At 41.8% G+C, this 20,100-nt stretch overlaps 1 protein-coding gene across 3 annotated transcripts in view; it reads right to left on the bottom strand.

Annotated features, from left to right (window-relative positions):
• The window catches only part of trpm3 (transient receptor potential cation channel, subfamily M, member 3), a 217,913-nt gene that overhangs the window by 102,180 nt on the left and 95,633 nt on the right, over positions 1–20,100 (bottom strand). For all 3 annotated transcript variants that reach the window (XM_021621106.2, XM_021621100.2, XM_021621102.2), the window contains exon 2: positions 1,200–1,279. In XM_021621106.2, coding sequence (XP_021476781.2) covers positions 1,200–1,279 — 80 coding nt within the window. The remainder of the gene's footprint in view (positions 1–1,199; positions 1,280–20,100) is intronic.

The raw sequence follows: 20,100 nt of genomic DNA, 5'->3' as shown, positions 1-20,100 counted from the left end.
ATTAGGAAAAATTAGGAAATAACATATATAGAATCATGTAGTATCCAAAAAAGTGTTAAACAAATCAAAATGTATTTAATATTTGAGATACTTTGAAGTAGCCACCCTTTGCCTTTTATAACAGTTTTGCTATACTCTTGGCATTCTCTCAACCAGATTCATGAGGTAGTCACCTGGAATGCATTTCAATTAGCGTAAGGGAGAACTGCATATGGCATAATTTATAATAACACAAAGAAATGGACCTTCCTGCGGCACTCAAATGTACGTTCAGTCAGAACTTCTGGGGCTGGGTCTCGTCCCAATCAGTCTCTCGCGCCAGATGGCTTACTTCTGCACGTGACTCTAGGTTGAAGATGGGAACCTAGACATGGCTAGATCTGCTCTATTAGATGGCACTAAAGCAAAAAGTCCATTTGTAATTAACTTGTAAGAAAATCATCTTAACAGTCAAAGGAGCCTGGTACTTGATAAACCGGACAACTACAACTAACAATATTGGAAGGATAGAGGGATACACTAGCAAGACCTTCCTCATCATGGATCTGGTAGGGAAAAAAAACATGGCCAATTTTGTAGTTTCTCCCTGATTTAGTTTGTCAGATTCTACTGTAGGTGGCAGGGTGACAAGTTGTGTGGACAAAAACAATAAAACCGGGTGTATGACAAAGCATGAACAAATGAATTAACCAGCTACAGCATTTTTGAGAAATATAGAAAAATTGTTTGTTGATTTATTTTGGTCAAATTAACCAGTTATCTACCATTGATAAGCAGCTAGCTAGCTATAGCTATCTATCTAAATAACTCAGAAATATGTTTATTAACTGGCTAGCGCATCATGCTTTGCAACTTTATGTTAGCTAGCTATCCCCAGTTAGAAAATGTGATTTCGATTATTGCATTGCAATAGTGGTCATTCGGTTTTATTATGCAATAGTGAAATAGGTGTATTTATGCTGTCGTTCAAATACACAGATCACTTTATATATCTTCTCAAAGAAGATACCATTAGATTGAAAACATGACATATTTCTGTCATGCTGCGTTGTAGACAACAACCATCTCGTGCCCTAGGTATTCTGTCAATCAGTGGCCGCCGCTGATCAACTGTGCCATGTATGGTGTCTGGGAGGATGTAAATAATATAATTTCCCATTCACATTGGATGACAAAATTGTATTCTAAAACTCACTTACCTATGGGGGTCTTTGGCGCTCACTATGATATGAACACATTCTCTCTTGCTGAAGGCTCTTTCTATCCACGATTTCTGTGCCTGTAGAGAGAAGAGAAGACGCTCAGTCATTTCGTCCCTCAAACTCAAACAACAGGATTCTTAATCTGAGCGAGTGAGGCTAGAGCATTACAGGTGCCACATAAAGAGGCATGGAAGCAGCTAGTACCAAGCTAAACCCTCAGTGCGAGTCTGAGCCCAGTCTGAGCCCAACTCATTACCTGGGAGGAGGAGAGGCATGTCTCTACCAAGTGACAAAGCACTTCATTAGAGTGGAAGGGAGAATCACCATATTAAGCTTCACAATACCTAGGGGATTTAGTTAGTCTTACACAGACACATTCTCTTCAATGACCAGGTAGCTAGCTCTTGCAGAATTTGAAGTGCGTACATATAAACCACATAGCCACAGGTCTCCTATCTGCTATCGACTATTTAAGGTGCATATTTGATGTCTATCAAGCATGTGCGCGCACGCGCACACAACGCAGTAGAGCAGAACGCAAGCTTACACTTACATGCACTTGTATTTTAACTCACACAAACTCATCCATGCAAACTAACACACACTCAAATGCAAAGATTTTATATAGCTTATCGACACAGGCATTTCCCCATTGAGATAAAGTGTAGAGAGTAGGCGGATGGTCTGTGCACCCAGGCAGTAAATTCTGTTTGAATGTATTAGATGTGAGCAGTTCTTCATCCTGCTCCTGTGGAGTCCATAAATATGGAACATTTCCTAATTTCCATGGTATTATAGCAAAACTGACAGCCAATGGAAAGAAACGTGTGTGTCGGTGGGATGTTGCTGTCACGTCTACTGCAGGTGTCTGAGGGAGAGAGCTACAACAACAGCACTGGGCTGGGATCCGTCACTGACAATATACCTTTTTAAACAGCTTTTTGAGGAGTAACGGAAGTGAACACTGGAACCCCAAAGAACTTCTGATGAGTTTGTAAACAACAGCTGTTCCGTTGCGGCTGTAAACAGCTAGCTAGCTAACTTTGTCTAGTTGTTTCTCAAGGCCAAAATTAACATAGTATTTGTGGGTGGGATGGTCTTTATGTCTGGGGACTAATCTATTTTTGAAAACGTAAGTTTATATATTTACCAAATAAGCATCACAAAGGGGTGCATTGCCTGCATGGATAGTAACGTAGTGGATAGTAAGGGTTGTGTAGCACACGGGTAAACTGTTTACCAAGTTAACCATCTATTCTAGGTAACGTCAGTTAGGTAGCTAGTTAGCTACATGTAAATAGGATAGACAGCATTCCAATATTATTTATTTATTTATTACACAAGCGTTAGCTTGATCTGCTAAAAACAACAACGTTAGCCAGCTAACGTTAGCTAGTAGCTAGCTAAGCTAGATAACTAATGATTCGATTTTCAGACCCAAAGAGAGATCTATGACAATAGAAAAACACAATTGCAACGAAATATGAAATATTATATCACTTAAGAATAATGAAGCAAGTCCTGGTCTAATTTCTGCAGATGAAGGTCCCAAAGAAAGTCCCAGGTCCTGGAGAGACTGAAGAGTATATCTCCAATGGGTTATAAATGCTATTGGTTTACTCTTAGAATTGGTTGTAGGACTACAAAAATTATGTTAAAAGTAACAACGGATAGACCTAGAATATGCATGGCCAACCTTGCTCCTAGAGATCTAGTTACTTGGTTTGCAGGTTTCCGTTCCAGCCCAGCCCTGACATTATGCTTATGCTTATTATTCATATTACACACTATTCATTTAGCTATTCAATCATATCTTTGATCTAAGTATCGTGTATTTGTTGGTCATTAAACATTCCCCGTTTGTCTGTTTATTTGTTTGTCATTCACTGTCATTTTGTCTGATGATATTGCACAAATTTGCGCTGCAGCTGAAGTCCTTGATCATTGGTGGGGGTGTAATCTGAAGAGATTTCACTCCATGCTTCCTGAAGCACCTCCCACAAGTTGGATTGGCTTGATGAGCACTTCTTACCTACCATACGGTCAAGCTGTTCCCACAACAGCTCAATAGGGTTGAGATCTGGTGACTGTGCTGGCAAGAACAAGTCAATGTGCTGTTGTGGTAACAAATCTAATTTGTTCAGTTTTTTGATTGGGTCAAGAAACACAAACTTGGCATTTTGTGCTAGCAAGCCAAATAACTTGCTAATTAGCAATTATGGTGTGCTGTTGCGCCGGCTGTTTACTGGGGCACCCTATTGACTACATCATCTCTGTGCCCCACACCTACAATTATCTGTAAGGTCCCTCAGTCGAGCAGTGAATTTCAAACACAGATTCAACCACAAAGACCAGGGAGATTTTTCAATGCCTCGTTAAGAAGGGCACCGATTGTTAGATGTGTAAAACATTAAAAAAGCATAGTTATTAATTAAACTTTGGATGGTGTATCAATACACACAGTCACTACAAAGATACAGGCGTTCTTCCTAACTTGCCGGAGAGGAAGGAAACCGCTCAGGAATTTCACCATGAGGCCATGAGGCCAGTTTAATGGCTGTGAAAGGAGAAAACTGAGAATGGATCAACAACATTGTTGTTACTCCACAATACTAACCTAAATGACAGAGTGGAAAAAAAGTAAGCTTGTACAGAATAAAAATATTCCAAAACATGTATCCTGTTTGCAATTAGGCATTAACCTTTTATAACTAGGGGGCAGTATTTTCATTTTTGGATAAAAAACGTTCCCGTTTTAAACGGGATATTTTGTCACGACAAGATGCTCGACTATGCATATAATTGACAGCTTTGGATAGAAAACACTCTGACGTTTCCAAAACTGCAAAGATATTGTCTGTGAGTGCAACAGAACTGATGTTACAGGCGAAACCCAGATAAAAATCCAATCAGGAAGTGCCGCATTTTTTGAAACCGCCTCATGCCAATGACTCCTTATATGGCTGTGAATGAGCTACGAATGAGCTTACGTTTTCTACGTATTCCCCAAGGTGTCTACAGCATTGTGACGTCTTTTTTACGCATTTATGTTGAAGAATAGCTGTAAGGGACCACATTTAGCAAGTGGTCACATGATGGCTCCCGCAGAAAATCTTGCATAAAGTACACAAGTAGCCATTTTTCCAATCGCTTCTTATGAGAAACCAATTGTCCCGACGGATACATTATCGAATAGATATGTGAATTATCTTTCAAGAGAATTCTCTTCTATTATAGTCACAGCCGTCTATATCCCCCCCAAGCAGATACCTCGTTGTCCCTGAAAGTTCACTTCACTGAACTCTATGTAAACTAGAAACCATACATCCGGAGGCTGCATTTATTGTAGACGGGGATTCTAACAAAGCTAACCTGAGAACGAGACTTCCTAAATTCTATCAGCATATTGAATGCACAGGCTGCTAGCATTCTGAATCATTGCTACTCTAACTTCCGTGATGCATACAAAGCCCTCCCCCGCTCTGCCTTCAGCAAATCTGACCATGACACCATTTTGTTGCTCCCAGCCTATAGACAGAAACCAAAACAGGAAATGCCTGTGCTCCGGTCTGTCCAACGCTGGTCTGACCAATCGGATTCCACGCTTCAGGATTGCTTCGATCAGGTGGACTGGGATATGTTCCGGATAGCCTCAGACAACATCATTGACATATACGCTTACTCTGTGAGCAAGTTTATTAACAAGTGCACAGGAGATGTCGTACCCACTGTGACTATTAAAACATTTTCTAATCAGAAACCGTGGATTGATGGCAGCATTCGCTCAAAACCGAATACAAACAGTGCAGCTATTCCCTCCGCATGGCAATCAAAAAAGCAAAGCGTCAGTATAGAGACAAAGTAGAGTCGCAATTCAAAAGCTCAAAAATGAGACGTATGTGGCAGGGTCTACAGTCAATCACGGATTACAAAAAGAAAACATGCCCCGTTGCGGACATCGATGTCTTGCTCCCAGACAAATTAAACAACTTCTTTGCACGCTTTGAGAACAAATCAAATCAAATCAAATGACCAACAAATACACAATACACAATACAGTGCCACTGACACGGCCCGCTACCAAAGCCTGTGCACTCTCCTTCTCTGTGGCCAACGTGAGTAAAACATTTAAACTTGTTAACCCTCGCAAGGCTGCCGGCCCAGACGGCATCCCTAGACGCGTCCTCAGAGCATGAGCAGACCAGCTGGCTGGTGTGTTTACGGACATATTCAATCAATTCCTATCCCAGTCTGTTGTCCCCACATGCTTCAAGATGGCCACCATTGTTCCTGTTCCAAAGAAAGATAAGGTAACGGAACTAAATGACTGTCACCCCGTTGCACTCACTTCTGTCATCATGAAGTGTTTTGAGAGACTAGTCAAGGAGCATATCACCTCCACCCTACGTGATACCCTAGACCCACTCCAATTTGCTTACCGGTCCAATAGGTCCACTGACGATGCAATCGCCATCACACTGCACACTGCCCTATCCCGTCTGGACAAAAGGAATACAGTACCTATGTAAGAATGCTGTTCACTGACTACAGCTTAGCATTTAATACCATAGTACTCTCCAAATTCGTCATTAAGCTCGAGACCCTGGGTCTCGACCCCGCCTTGTGAAACTGGGTCCTGGTATTTCTGACGGGACACCCCAGGTGGTGAAGGTAGGAAACAACATCTCCACCCTGCTGATCCTCAACACTGCGGCCCCACAACGGTGCATTCTCAGTCCTCCCCTGTACTCCCTGTTCACCCATGACTGCGTGGCCATGCACGCTTCCAACTCAATCATCAAGTTTGCAGACAACACTACAGGCTTGATTACCAACAACGACAGGACAGCCTACAGGGAGGAGTTGAGGGCCCTCGGAGTGTGGTGTCAGGAAAATAACCTCTCACTCAACGTCAGCAAAACAAAGGAGATGATCATAGACTTCAGGAAACCGCAGAGGGACCACCCCCCCATCCATATCTCCCTCACCAACTTCAAACATCTGCTGCTACCTCATCCCCATACTGTTTATATTTATTTACTTTTCTGCTCTTTTGCACTCCAATATCTCTACCTGTACATGACCATCTGATCATTTATCACTCCAGTGTTAATCTGCAAAATTGTAATTATTCGCCTACCTCCTCATGCCTTTTGCACACAATGTATATAGACTTCACACTGCTATGCTTTATCTTGGCCAGGTCGCAGTTGCATATGAGAACTTGTTCTCAACTAGTCTACCTGGTTAAATAAAGGTGAAATAAAAATAAATAAATAAAACATTGATGGGACAGTAGAGGAGAAGGTGGAAAGTTTCAAGTTCTCTCTCTCTTATTCTCTCTCTCTCCCTCTCTCAGAGAACCTGAGCCTTAGGACCATGCCTCAGGGCTACCTGTCCTGATGACTCCTTGCTGTCCCCAGTCTACCTGGTCATGCTGCTGCTCCAGTTTCAACTGTTCTGCCTGCGACTATGGAACCCTGAGCTGTTCACCGAACGTACCTCCTTGTCCCAGACCTGCTGTTTTCAACTCTCTAGAGACAGCATGTGACAACCCTCCCACACGGTCTGCTGAATTCTTTCTCTTCACTCTTGTTTTCCTTAATAGGATGCCGGTGGGCGGAGCCGGGAGGGTCATCAGAGAAATGGGACACACCTGGGCTCTGGTGAGTCCCAGAATAAATGCACCTATTCCCCATTCATTGGGTAGACTCTTCCCATGCAGACACAAACATATTTTGGTTTAGGCATTTTTGTGGCTGTTTTGTTTGTTTGCGTTGGCACCTTTCAACACCCCTCATTATCACATGTATACACACAGCCACTCACTTACACTACTGAGTACACACACCATTGTTAATTGTATTTACTTTACTTCAGTTAATAAATATATTTTGTTATTATTTATCTCCACATTGTCTCCCTTTTTGTTATGGGCTTTGAGCCGGTTCGTGACAATTGGGGGCTTGTCCAGGATCATAAGGTTTGTTCCTAGACATTTTGGCGCATAGCATTATGAAGGACTAATACTAGTGTCGTTGGGCTTACTAGTATGTTTATTGTGTTTGGGAGAAAACGTGGAGTTAATGTTTGAGAACTCTGTACGTGCTTTGTTTGCATCTTTTGTTACAGCTTGTTTGAGTTGTAGGACCAGTACTGGTTGCCTTTGTTTGTTTGGTAAACTTGCCACTGTAGTGGATAGTTGGTTCTGTGCTGCGTTGAGGAGAGTATATTGGTTAGTTTCCAGGCCACTGCCCAGGCTGGAGACTCTTGCTCTACTCGCTGTTGGGACATGGTCCGAGGAGGTGAGTACAGTCGGCTGAGTACTTCAGTGGGAGATTTGGTTAGGGTAGTGACACTTACTACCTGGAGCTATAGCCTTTTTCCCCTGTTAGGCTTAGCGACGTGTTTCATTTTGGAATACGTTGGGCATGGTTATTTTGTTTATTTTTTGTGTGGTGTGTGTGGATTGAGCAGTTGTCTCGGGGCACATCCGTGGCTTATGGCAATCTGCCAGCGTGCTGGGTGGTTTATTTCCTTGCCAGCGGGCTGCAGTGCGTAATTACCCACCGCAAATCTGCACAAAGACTAGGGTTGAGTTACTGTAGGTTTTGGGGTAGCTCCATATATATATATATCTCATCTCTCTCTTCTGTGGTGCCTAGTGTGATTGTCACTTATCTTGTGGTATGGTCTGGTGTGTTCAGCAGAGGGAAAGAGCGAGAATTTTTTTTTTGTATTTACTTCTGACTATGGCGTCTAATGTAGACAAGTTAATTCTCTTTCCATCAGAGGAACTGTTGGAATGATGTACTAAAGAACAGCTGTTGAAGATCGCTGAACACTACAAGGTTGAAATTAGTGATAAACGTTCAAAAAATTCTATTAGATTCATATTGAAGGCCAATCTGATGGGGTATTCTTGAAATCACCACTGGGGCAGCCTCTGCCGAGGACTCGCCGTCTCCCCGTAACATTACAACGGCCGCTCCATCAGTTAGTCCTACTAAAGTATGAAAATGGAATTGGCATTTAAACAAGATATGGAGAGTGCTAAAATCAAGCTGCAACAAGAGCGGCTAGAGCTGGTTAGGGAAGGAAAGCTCTCAGGGGAGTGTTTGCTCTGGGAAGGTGACCCAGATTTACCTAGGGGTCGTTCCTCTTTTGGTCGTACCCCGGACACATTTGATATTGTTGGGAACTTACGGTTGTTGCCCAAATTTAATGAGAAGGACTCTGAGACATTATTTTTGTTGTTTGAGCGTGTTGCTGACGCTAGGAGTTGGCCTAAGTCTGACCGCACTTTAATGTTGCAGTGTGTGTTGACTGGTAAAGCGCAGGAAGCATATTCAGCTCTTAGTGTAGCGGACAGTGTCAAATATGATAAGTTTAAAATGGCTGTGTTACAGATTTACGAATTGGTCCCTGAGGCTTTGGTCCCCTAGAACTTTAAAAAGGTATAATAAACAGACTCATGTTGAGTTTGCGCGAGAGTTATCTTCACAGTTTAATTGCTGGTGTTCCACCTCTGCAGTTATGCCTTTCCAAGGGCTGTGGGATCTGATTATGCTAGAGCAATTTAAGGACACAATGCCTGATCATATAGCCATGTACATTAATGAATGAAAAGTAAAGACTGTCGCTGAAGCTGTGGTTTTGGAGGACGAGTATGTTTTGACTCACAAAAGTGTTTTTGCAGAGTCCGTATTCGGAGTGAGTGGCAAGAGTGTCATTACTGTCAAGGTTCGGGTCATGGGAAAAACAAATGTCCGGTTCTCAGGGCTAGGGGAAAATTCAGTACTTGTGCTTACGTTAAATCTAAGCCTTCAGTCTTAGCTGCAGATGTTCCACATCAGTTCACTCCTGACACACTGTCTCATGCCCAGGGACATGTGAAAGTCCATATTGACCCTATTGATATTGATGACTATTTACCTTTCATTAAAGAGGGTTTTGTGTCGATGTTAACTTTTTATGGCTGCAGGGGCAGTATTGAGTAGCTTGGATGAAAAGGTGTCCATTGTGAACAGCCAGCTCGTCAGTCTCAGTTGCTAATATATGCATATTATTAGTAGTATTGGATAGAAAACACTCTGAAGTTTCTAAAACTGTTTGAATTATGCCTGTGAGTATAACAGAAATTCCACTTCCTGTTTGGATTTTTTCTGGGGTGTCAGATTTTCAACCAATCTCTCATTGAAATTACAAAGAGATATGGATGAGTTTTCACTTCCTAAGCCTTCCACTAGGTGTCACCAGTCAATAGAACTTTGTCTGATGACTTTAATGTGAAGGGGGGTTGAATGAGACAGGAAATAGTCACCACTGCCACGAGTTGACCATGCTTTCACCATGCGCGTTCACAGGGGAAGGACCTGCGTTCCACCGGTCATCTGAAGTCATTCTAATTCTCCGGTTGGAATGTTATTCAAGATATATGTAAACAACATTCTAAAGATTGATTCAGTACATCGTTTGACATGTTTCTACTGACTGTTACGGAACTTTTGGACATTTCGTCACGTTATAGTGGACGCACTTTGTGACTTTGGAATTGTTTACCAAACGCGCTAACCAAAGTTGTTAATTGGACATAAATAACGGACATTTTCGAACAAATCAAGCATTTATTGTGGACCTGGAATTCATAGGACTGCATTCTGATTAAGTTCATCAAAGTTAAGGAAACATGTATCATGTATTTTCTGGTTTCTGTTGACTCCAACATGGCGGCTAATTTGACTACTGTTCTGAGCTCCGTCTCAGATTATTGCATGTGTTGTTTTTTCCGTAAACTTTTTTTGAAATCTGACACAGCGGTTGCATTAAGGAGAGGTATATCTATAATTCCATGTGTATAACTTGTTTTATCATCTACATTTATGATGAGTATTTCTGTTGAAACGATGTGGCTATGCAAAATCACTTGATGTTTTTGGAACTAGTGAATCTAGATTAGTGAAACACAGATTTTTTTATATAAATATGAACTTTATCAAACAAAACATGCATGTATTGTGTAACATGAAGTCCTATGAGTGTCATCTGAAGAAGATAATTCAAGGTTAGTGATTAATCTTATCTCTATTTCTGCTTTTTGTGAATGCTACATTTAGCTGGAAAATGGCTGTGCTTATTGTGGTTTGGTGGAGACCTAACATAATAGTTTGTAATGCTTTTGCTGATATACATATTTGAAATCGGATACTTTTGTGGGATTAACAACAAGATTACTTTTAAAATGATATAGGACACATATATGTTTTAGGAATTGTAATTATGAGATCCCTGTGGTTTGAATTTGGCGGCCTCTATTTTCACTGGTAGTTGTCATAACGATCCCGTTAGCTGGATTGCAGCCATAACAAGTAAGGACCTAGTGCCAGTGAAGATCCTGAGAGACACAGGTGCCTCTGAATCGTTTGTGTTGGAGTCTGTGTTACCCTTCTCTGCTGAGACTGATTCAGGAAATAGTGTTCTAATTAGGGGAATACGTTTGAATACACTGTCAGTTCCATTGCATAAACTGATGTTGGATTGTGAACTGGTGAAAGGAGAGGTTGTTGAGGGGGTGCGTCCTTCATTGCCTATTGAGGGTATCGACGTTATCCTTGGGAATAACTTGGCTGGTGAGCGTGTATGGCCTGTCATGTTTCCATCTCTAGTGGTTTCCACTAAGCCGTCATTTGTAGGGATACCCGATGAGAGTGCGCAGAGTTTCCCAGAGGCGTTCTCTGCGTGTGCAGTGACACGTTCTATGAGCCGTGGCAACCTGGTCACTGCTCCGGCTAACGAGAATACCACAAAGAAGTCTGTTACTGCTTTCCCTGTTATCCCGTTATCTGTACCCCGCTCAGATCTAATCAAGGAGCAACGGACTGACCCCACATTAGAAGAGTTGAGTGACCAAATTGTGGCGGTGGAACAGTTGGGCGATGTCGCCCATGGCTATTTTATCCAAGAGGATGTCCTGATGAGAAAGTGGGTGTCTCATGGTAGTTGTTTTTTGGGGGAGGTGATTAGTCAGGTTGTAGTACCTGTTAAGCTTCGTGAGTTGGTGTTGACAACATCCCACAACGACGTTGCTGGAAAACCTACAACTGCATATTAAGACATTTCTTTTGGCCTAGGTTAAAGAGAGATGTTTCTGAGTTCATCAAAACTTGACACACCTGTCAATTAACTGGTAAACCTAATCAAGCTATTAAGCCGGTACCACTGTTTCCTATTCCTGTACTCAGCCAACCTTTTGAGTATCTGGTTATTGACTGTGTTGGTCCTTTGCCTCATTCTAAAAAGGGTAGTAGCTACCTTTTCACTGTGATGTGTCTAACCACTAGATGTTCTGCTGCCTATCCTCTCCGGTCTATCACGACTAAGTCTGTGCTAAAAGATTTGATTCAATTTTTCTCACTAATTTGAATCCCTAAGGTCATTCAGAGTGATCAAGGATCTAATTTCACCTCTAATCTGTTTGGTCAGGTTCTCCAACAGCTCCATATTAAACACAATTTGTCTAGCGCCTAGAGAGCGGTAGAGATACTCTGAACGATCGGCTATGAAAAGCCAACTGACATTTACTCCTGAGGTGCTGACCTGTTGCTCCCTCTTCAACCACTGTGATTATTATTATTTGATCCTGCTGGTCATCTATGAACATTTGAACATCTTGGCCATGTTCTGTTATAATCTCCACCCGGCAAAGCCTGAAGAGGACTGGCCACCCCTCATAGCCTGTTCCTCTCTCGGTTTCTTCCTAGGTTCCTGCCTTTCTAGGGAGTTTTTTCTAGCCACCGTGCCTCTACACCTGCATCGCTTGCTGTTTGGGGTTTTAGGCTGGGTCTCTGTACAGTACTTTGTGACATCAGCTGATGTAAGAAGGGCTTTATAAATACATTACATTTGATTGATCCCCGGGGGCAATCTACCTGCCCTTCAGGACACCTACAGCACCCGATGTCACAGTGTAACCGATGTGAAATGGCTAGCTAGTTAGCGGTGGTGCGCGCTAATAGCTTTTCAATCGGTGACGTCACTCACTCTGAAACCTTGAAGTAGTTGTTCCCCTTGCTCTGCAAGGGCCGCGGCTTTTGTGGAGCGATGGGTAACGATGCTTCGTGGGTGTCAGTTGTCTGTGTGTGCAGAGGGTCCCTGGTTCGAGCCCGGGTAGGGCCGAGGGGACGTACTAAAGTTATACTGTTACAATAGGAAGGCCGAAAAGATCATCAAGGACAACAACCACCCGAGCCACTGCCTGTTCATCCCACTATCATACAGAAGGCAAGGTCAGTACAGGTGCATCAAAGCTGGGACCGAGAGACTGAAAAACAGCTTCTGTCTCAAGGCCATCAGACTGTTAAACATAGAGAGGCTGCTGTCAACCTGCAGACTCAAATCTCTGGCCACTTGAATAAATGGGCTTAATAAAGGTATCATTAGTCACTTTAAATAACGCCACTTTAATAATGTTTACATATCCTACATTACTCATCTCATATGTATATACTGCTCTATACCATCTACTGCATCTTGCCTATCATTAGTCACTTTAAATAATGCTACTTTAATAATGTTTACATATCCTACATTACTCATCTCATATGTATATACTGCTCTATACCATCTACTGCATCTTGCCTATCATTAGTCACTTTAAATAATGCTACTTTAATAATGTTTACATATCCTACATTACTCATCTCATATGTATATACTGCTCTATACCATCTACTGCATCTTGCCTATGCTGATCATTTGTCACTTTAAATATGCCACTTTAACAATGTTTACATATCCTACGTCACTCATCTCATATGTATATACTGCTCTATACCATCTACTGCATATTACCTATACCGCACGGCCATCGCTCATCTATATATCTATATGTACATATTCTTATTCATCCCTTACATTTGTGTGTGTATAAGGTAGTTGTTGTTAATTTGATAGATTACTTGTTGTTGTTTGCGTAGACCCCATCCACACAGGAAGTGTTAGTTTGCATGAGGTTTTGCGGACTGAGCATGACAGTAGGGGTGTCTGGGAACACGGCACCTCCCAACTCCGGGATGGGACAGCTAAAAGACACAGCAGGATGGGAACCGAGCCTCCCTTTAACCCACAGCAGCTATGGCAGGAACACCACACAGCAAAATGTTTTTTTTCTCCGGCTTTTATTCTAGGAGAAATCCCATCCCCCTTATTCCCAACCCACTCTGCTTGTACAGGGCTTTCCCCTCCGTTGGAAAAAGAACAACACACTGTCTCTCCGCCTGACTGGCCCTGTCACCCCACGGCATGCCAAAATCCTTGCCGGCACGACCTCCAACCTCCCGACCGCCTGGCAGGCCGAACTCCACACAGGCACACTTACCCTGACACCAGACTTCCCACGATTAACCATTACTCTGAACAAGTCAAGCCACGGGAAGGGGAGGGGCAGGGGGGCTACTTTAGACAGGTCAACCTGACTCAGCGAGCATTCCCCCCCCCCCCCCCCCCCCCCCGACAGTTTGGAGCCAATGTGCTCATACACTGCTGCGAACAAAGTAGATCCCTCCCGTTTCCGACGGGAGTAGGTGTAACAGCGATGGCATGAGACTGACGATGTTTTCATGTTCTCGGTAAAAGCACGGTGGGAGCGGAGGAACACAACATAAGATAAGATTAGGAAACCACACAACAGGGAAAACACAAAAACAACAGAAAACCATAACTGGGATACAAATGGACACAGAGACCACAAGACCCCTGTACCACCCTCCATTTTCTTTGTACTCTTTCCCTTTAATCTCTATCCCTGTGTGTGTGGTCTAGATTTGTACACACTGTACAGTAAATTGAACATTATCTTTACCTCCAGGCTTTCTCTGTCTCCATCTCGCTGGTCGTATTTGAGTTTTGACTTAACTTTATAAAAAAATACAAAAAATAAATGAGAATCATATTTCAACTCTGAAAATAGAACTGAAATTATGTTTTGTTATTGTGTGAAGATATTCTCTTTAACTTAATTGCTGTCAAACTGATTTTGGAAGATGCTCCTGGTTTTACTAATTGGACCTTTGGCAGGAGCAGTGAGCCAAAGGATTACATGCTTAGCTACTTGTATCAATTGCACTTTAAATGTTTTAATCACCATGTGCATGAAATAAAGAGCAAAATGCCTTTGGAATTTTCTTTGTCTTTTCAATTACTTTTCCTTTATTTTAGACAAATGCAAACAGTGGAAGATTCCAATTAACCCATTTTCATTGTGCTTCTTTCATGATGGTCTGGACGAAAATACACGCTTTTTGGATGAGCATCTCATTTTAATTGACTGTCCCAGTTAGGCGACTCATGACTAGGGTTACAAAATTCCTGGAACTTTCAATAAATTCCCCGGTTTTCCTGGATTCCTGGGAATCAAGAGGGAATAAGATGGAAATCTGGAATCCTCCAACCAGGATTTCTGGAAAACAAGGGAATTTATTGAAAAGTCCAGGAATTTTGCAACCCTACTTTTGACTGAGGAAGATGCACTTTAGCATACTGTATAGTGAGACACTTGTTTTGGGAATAAGTATTATCATAATTTGACCAGTTTTTCACAGCAGGAAAATAATCCTGCAGCAACAGGTCATTCATTTTTTGTTTGTTGGTGATAACTTTTTTCTTTAGGTCAAATCAAGTTTGACATTTTAAATACACTACAATATTGCAATTCCTGCTGCACAGGAAATGTCTCTGTGACAAGTGATCAAATTAAACTATTACACCTGTAGATTATTTAAATATGAGTGATGGTCAGAACAGTAAGTGAAATATAAAAAATCTTTCAAAAATCTTTCATGTTCTCTCCTGTGTCCACAGCAGTTAGTATTTGAAGCTCACATACTATTGTATATATTATGTTCGTAGAAAGGTACATAAATTATTCAAATGAAGGCCACTAGAGGCCATGGAGAGCAGTAAATGGAAATGAGGATTTTATAAAGGAAAGTAATACATCAAATGAAACAGAATCTCTTGACAAAAATAACATTTCATTTCCTAACGAATACAAAATACAGCAATGAATTTACGTAAACTGAATATAGAAAAGTTAATGGAATAAAGAGAAATGACAGTGGATTAAAGACCATCTCAAACCTTCTGTTTTAAGTGGTACCAATTATTTTCCTTCTCTTGTGGTTGTTATGTCTAGGCTACATCAAAATGTCCTTCAATAAAAACCAGTACCTGTGAGAATTCACAACAGTTTCTCCTATCATGCCTCTGCACAGAGAATGTGTTATTTTTGTGCTGTTATATGAGACTACATTAGCTGCTAGAGATAGGCCTTTTTAGCCTCTCTTGGAGGACAATGAAAATTCAATAAGTACTACTTATGTAATATTAGAAACCAGTAGGTTTACACCTCAGAACCATCACTGGGGACTCTGAGTTAGAATAAGGTACTGTAGATCAAAAACAGTACTCCTGAATCAGACACCTTAGTCACTTACCTGAGTGTGTTGCTGTGCTGCATTGCTGGGAGCGTTCTGTGAAAAACAGGACCAGTGCTGAAGGCATCTCTATCTCTCTAAACCTCACACTCTCGCTGGACCCTGACACCAGTCCTGTCCAGTCCAACCCACGGTCTAAAGGCTTTAAGGCTAAACCAGAGCCACTCTGGCCCTGTGATCCCACTGGAATGTGTGTGTGTTAGAGGAGGCTGGTGGGAGGAGCGACAGGAGGACATACTCATTGTAATGGCTGGGATGGAATAAATGGAACGAGTTAAACATGTACTTTCTATTTGTTTGATACCGTTCCATTAATTTCATTCCAGCCATTACAATAAGCCCGTTCTCCTATAGCTCCTCCCACCGGCCTCCTCTGGTGTATGTATGTGTGCTTGTGGAACTATAGGGGGATTAGCCTGATCAGGAAGACCCACTGCTGAAACTCCACAGCCTTGACAAACTCCTTTCTCTCACCCCCCTGGTCTATCCAATCAGATGCCCCAAAAGTAACAAATCCCTCATTACTGTATCAGATAAAGAAAACTCTGCTTATTTCCATCATTCCACACACACACTCATTTCCATCATTCCACACACACACACACACACACACACACACACACACACACACACACACACACACACACACACACACACACACACACACACACACACACACACACACACACACACACACACACACACACACACACAAATACAGTCAAATACATTCACATACATTTGTGACAACAACACATCTGCAGATGTTTATTTACTGTAACAACACTACAAGTATTCTCTCCACCATGAATGCCTGAATGGGCCTTCTTCCCAGTTCTCACTGTTGTAGCAGTGGGCAGCTTTCTGTCAAGGAGATTGCCCACTAGGGAGAGCTGATTGGCAAGAGGCCATATTAGCCAGGGCATCATGTCACTCAGATATTCATTGCAGTGAGTCCTCTCTATTAGTGCTCACCTGTCGGCTTCCTGTCTCCACAGCCATTGGTAGGAGTGAGCAGCGCATAACAATCCTGACACCTCCAAGAACTGCTGAGATGGCCTAATGGGGACCTTCTTGGATTTAGTGCAGATTATTATAACATTATCTCTCTTTCCTCTCACCTCCATATACACTCTGGTTCAAAAGATTGGGGTCGCTTAGAAAGGCCCTTGTTTTCCATGAAAACATACATGAAATGAGTTGCAAAAGGAATAGCAAATATAGACAAGACGTTGACAAGTTTATAAACAATGATTTTTAATTGAAATAATAATTGTGTTCTTCAAACTTTGCTTTCGTCAAAGAATCCTCCATTTGCAGAAATTACAGCCTTGTAGACCTTTGGCATTCTAGTTGTCAATTTGTTGAGGTAATCTGAAGAGATTTCACCCCATGCTTCCTGAAGCAACCTCCCACAAGTTGAATTGGCTTAATGGGCACTTCTATCGTACCATACGGTCAAGCTGCTCCCACAACAGCTCAATAGGTTGAGATTTGGTGACTGTGCTGGCCACTCCATTATAGACAGAATACAAGCTGACTGCTTCTTCCCTAAATAGTTATTGCAGAGTTTGGAGCTGTGCTTTGGATCATTGTCCTGTGGCTCCAATTATTCGCTGTCCACAGGGCGTGGCATTGCAAAATGGAGTGATAGCCTTCCTTCTTCAAGATCCCTTTTACCCTGAATAAATCTCCGACTTTACCACCACCAAAACACCCCAGACCATCACATTGCCTCCACCATGGTTTACAAATGGGTCAAGCACTCCTCCAGCATCTTTACATTTTTTCTGCGCTTCACGAATCTTCCTCTTTTTGATCCGAACACCTCAAACTTAGTCTGTCCTTAACACTTTTTTCCAATCTCCCTCTGTCCAGTATCCGTGTTATTTTGCCCATCTTAATATTTTATTTTTATTGGCCAGTCTGAGATATGGCTAATTCTTTGCAACTCTGCCTAGAAGGCCAGCATCCCGGAGTCGCCTCTTCACTGTTGACGTTGAAACTGGTGTTTTTTGGGTACTATTTAATGAATCTGCCAGTTGAGGACTAGTGAGGTGCCTGTTTCTCAAACTAGACACTCTAATGTACTTGTCCTCTTGCTCTGTTGTGCACCGGGGCCTCCCACTCCTCTTTCTATTCTGGTTAGAGCCAGATTGCGCTGTTCTGTGAGATTGCGCAGTTTCTTGGCAAATTCTCGCATTGAAAAGCCTTAATTTCTCAGAACAAGAATCGACTGACGAGTTTCAGAAGAAAGATCTTTGTTTCTGGTCATTTTGAGCCTGTAATCAAACTCACAAATGCTGATTCTCCAGATACTCAACTAGTCTAAAGAAGGACAGTTTTATTTCTTCTTCAATCAGTACAAGTTTTCAGCTGTGCTAACATAATTGCAAAGGGGTTTTCTTATGATCAATTAGCCTAAAATGATTAACTTGGATTAGCTAACACAACGTGCCATTGGAACACAGGGGTGATGGTTGCTGATAATGGGCCTCTGTAATTGGCCTCTGTAGATATTCCATTAAACAAATCTAATGTTTCCAGCTGCAATAGTCATTTACAACATTAACAAAGTCTACACTGTATTTCTGACCAATTTGACGTTTTTTTTAATGGACAAAAAAAAAAGATTTTCTTTCAAAAACAAAGACATTTTTAAGTGACCCCAAACTTTTGAAAAGTAGTGCAAGTGTGTTTGTGTTTGTGTGTGTTCATGTGCATGTGTTTGAATTTGTGTGGCTCTTTGTTGTTTTTGTGTAAGCAGGAAGTAACACAGAAGGCCATATTACAATTTTGTGTTCATATGTGTGTTGAGTGTATGCATGTGTGGTTTGTGTATTTCCCTCAATTGTCTGTGTACGTGTGTTTGTTTGAGTAGGATTTTAATTTAGTGCAGATTAGAGTATTATTAGAGTGTTATTTCACCGGTTTCCCCCCTTTTCAGGCTAATTAAAACCTGCCCATATTACTTTTAAAGCTGTATAATCCCTGGATTAGCAGACCAAGCACAGACAGGATATAAACTAGCACTTCAAAAGAGCGGTGTAACAGCTTGACCTCGCCAGCTACCCCCAACAGACCTGCCCTTTGAGCAACTTTCCATCAGAAGAAATGGCTGGGGGAAGTAAATGCTAATTTTGCAACGTATCCTGTGTTAGCCATACACATTGGCCTATGTGTATTATACTTATCAGCGTAGCATTCTGACGTAACTGTTGAATTGGCAAAAAAAAAGGTGACATCTTGACCCCATCAAGTTAAATAAACAGAGAAATCACTTAAATACTTTATCTAAACACTTTGTTTAATATAGGGCAGCATCAAATTACAGTGGCCATCTGAGAAAATCTAGACTTGTCGCAACCCATGAGTATGAGTATGGGAGTGTAGCCAGGTACATAATGGACAAAATCCAGTCAACATTTTCTCAGTTTTGAGGATTCAATGTGGTAAACTGATCTTGAGATTTTGACAGAACTTCCACTGGGAATATTAGACAACATTTGTGACAGTAAAAATCCATAGTCAGAATGTGATATGTCTCTTGGGAGGTCAGGAAGGCTGCTAATCTGCGAGCAATGATTTTCAAATAGCCAACGAGAGCTGAGAAATACTGCAGACACACTCGCCTAATGGTCCTATAGAATGAGTTCAGTTCCTCAGTTTCATCCATAGTGTGTCCAGCATCACCAGCTTCCATGTCAATGTAATTGGGAGTGGAGAGAGCAGCTAATGATACAACACAAAGGAAAAGCATATGACAAGGACATGATAAAACAATTCTAACAAAGCCTCGCCTATTCTCCAAACTCCAACTCCAATATGCCACAAAAAGGATGCCAATAATGAAATAAAATGGATGCCAACATCAAAACAAAAGCTACTCTGTATTCCGTATTCCCGCTGAGAATGAGTGTTCGTGAACTTAGAAACGGGACGTCCAAACAGATTAAGAACTCCGTTGGTTTTCTTTTAATGGACTGAGCGTCGGCAGGATGTGTTTGTCATGTTGAAGTTCCATTTCTAAAGGATCCAATGTGCCTCAACGGATGATAATTCAAGGTCCTTTTACCCCCAAAAACAAAACACCAAACTGTTATCTTCCAACCAGTTGATTTTGCTGTGACCTGAATGCTTTTACGCAGAGTGGGGAGAGGTGGACAATAACACCTGGAAGCTGTTTTAATGGGGAACATTTCCAAGAGAGGATCTGAAATACCTCATGATGGTTCAAGCCCCACATGTACACACACTCATTACAGTGCCTTGCAAAACTTTTCAGACACTCTTGGATCTGACACACCGTTTTTCCTTCATAGGCACACTGGTCAAGGTCATTGCATTTAAAGCATGCGAGCTGGTTACTCGGCAAGTGGATGGAATAGAGGAGTGCTATATTGATG

Source organism: Oncorhynchus mykiss, chromosome 11 (assembly GCF_013265735.2).
Source record: "Oncorhynchus mykiss isolate Arlee chromosome 11, USDA_OmykA_1.1, whole genome shotgun sequence".
In the NCBI taxonomy this organism is placed as follows: domain Eukaryota; kingdom Metazoa; phylum Chordata; class Actinopteri; order Salmoniformes; family Salmonidae; genus Oncorhynchus; species Oncorhynchus mykiss.
The sequence above is the reverse complement of the archived record's forward strand: the minus strand, read 5'-3'. Positions and strand labels throughout refer to the sequence as shown.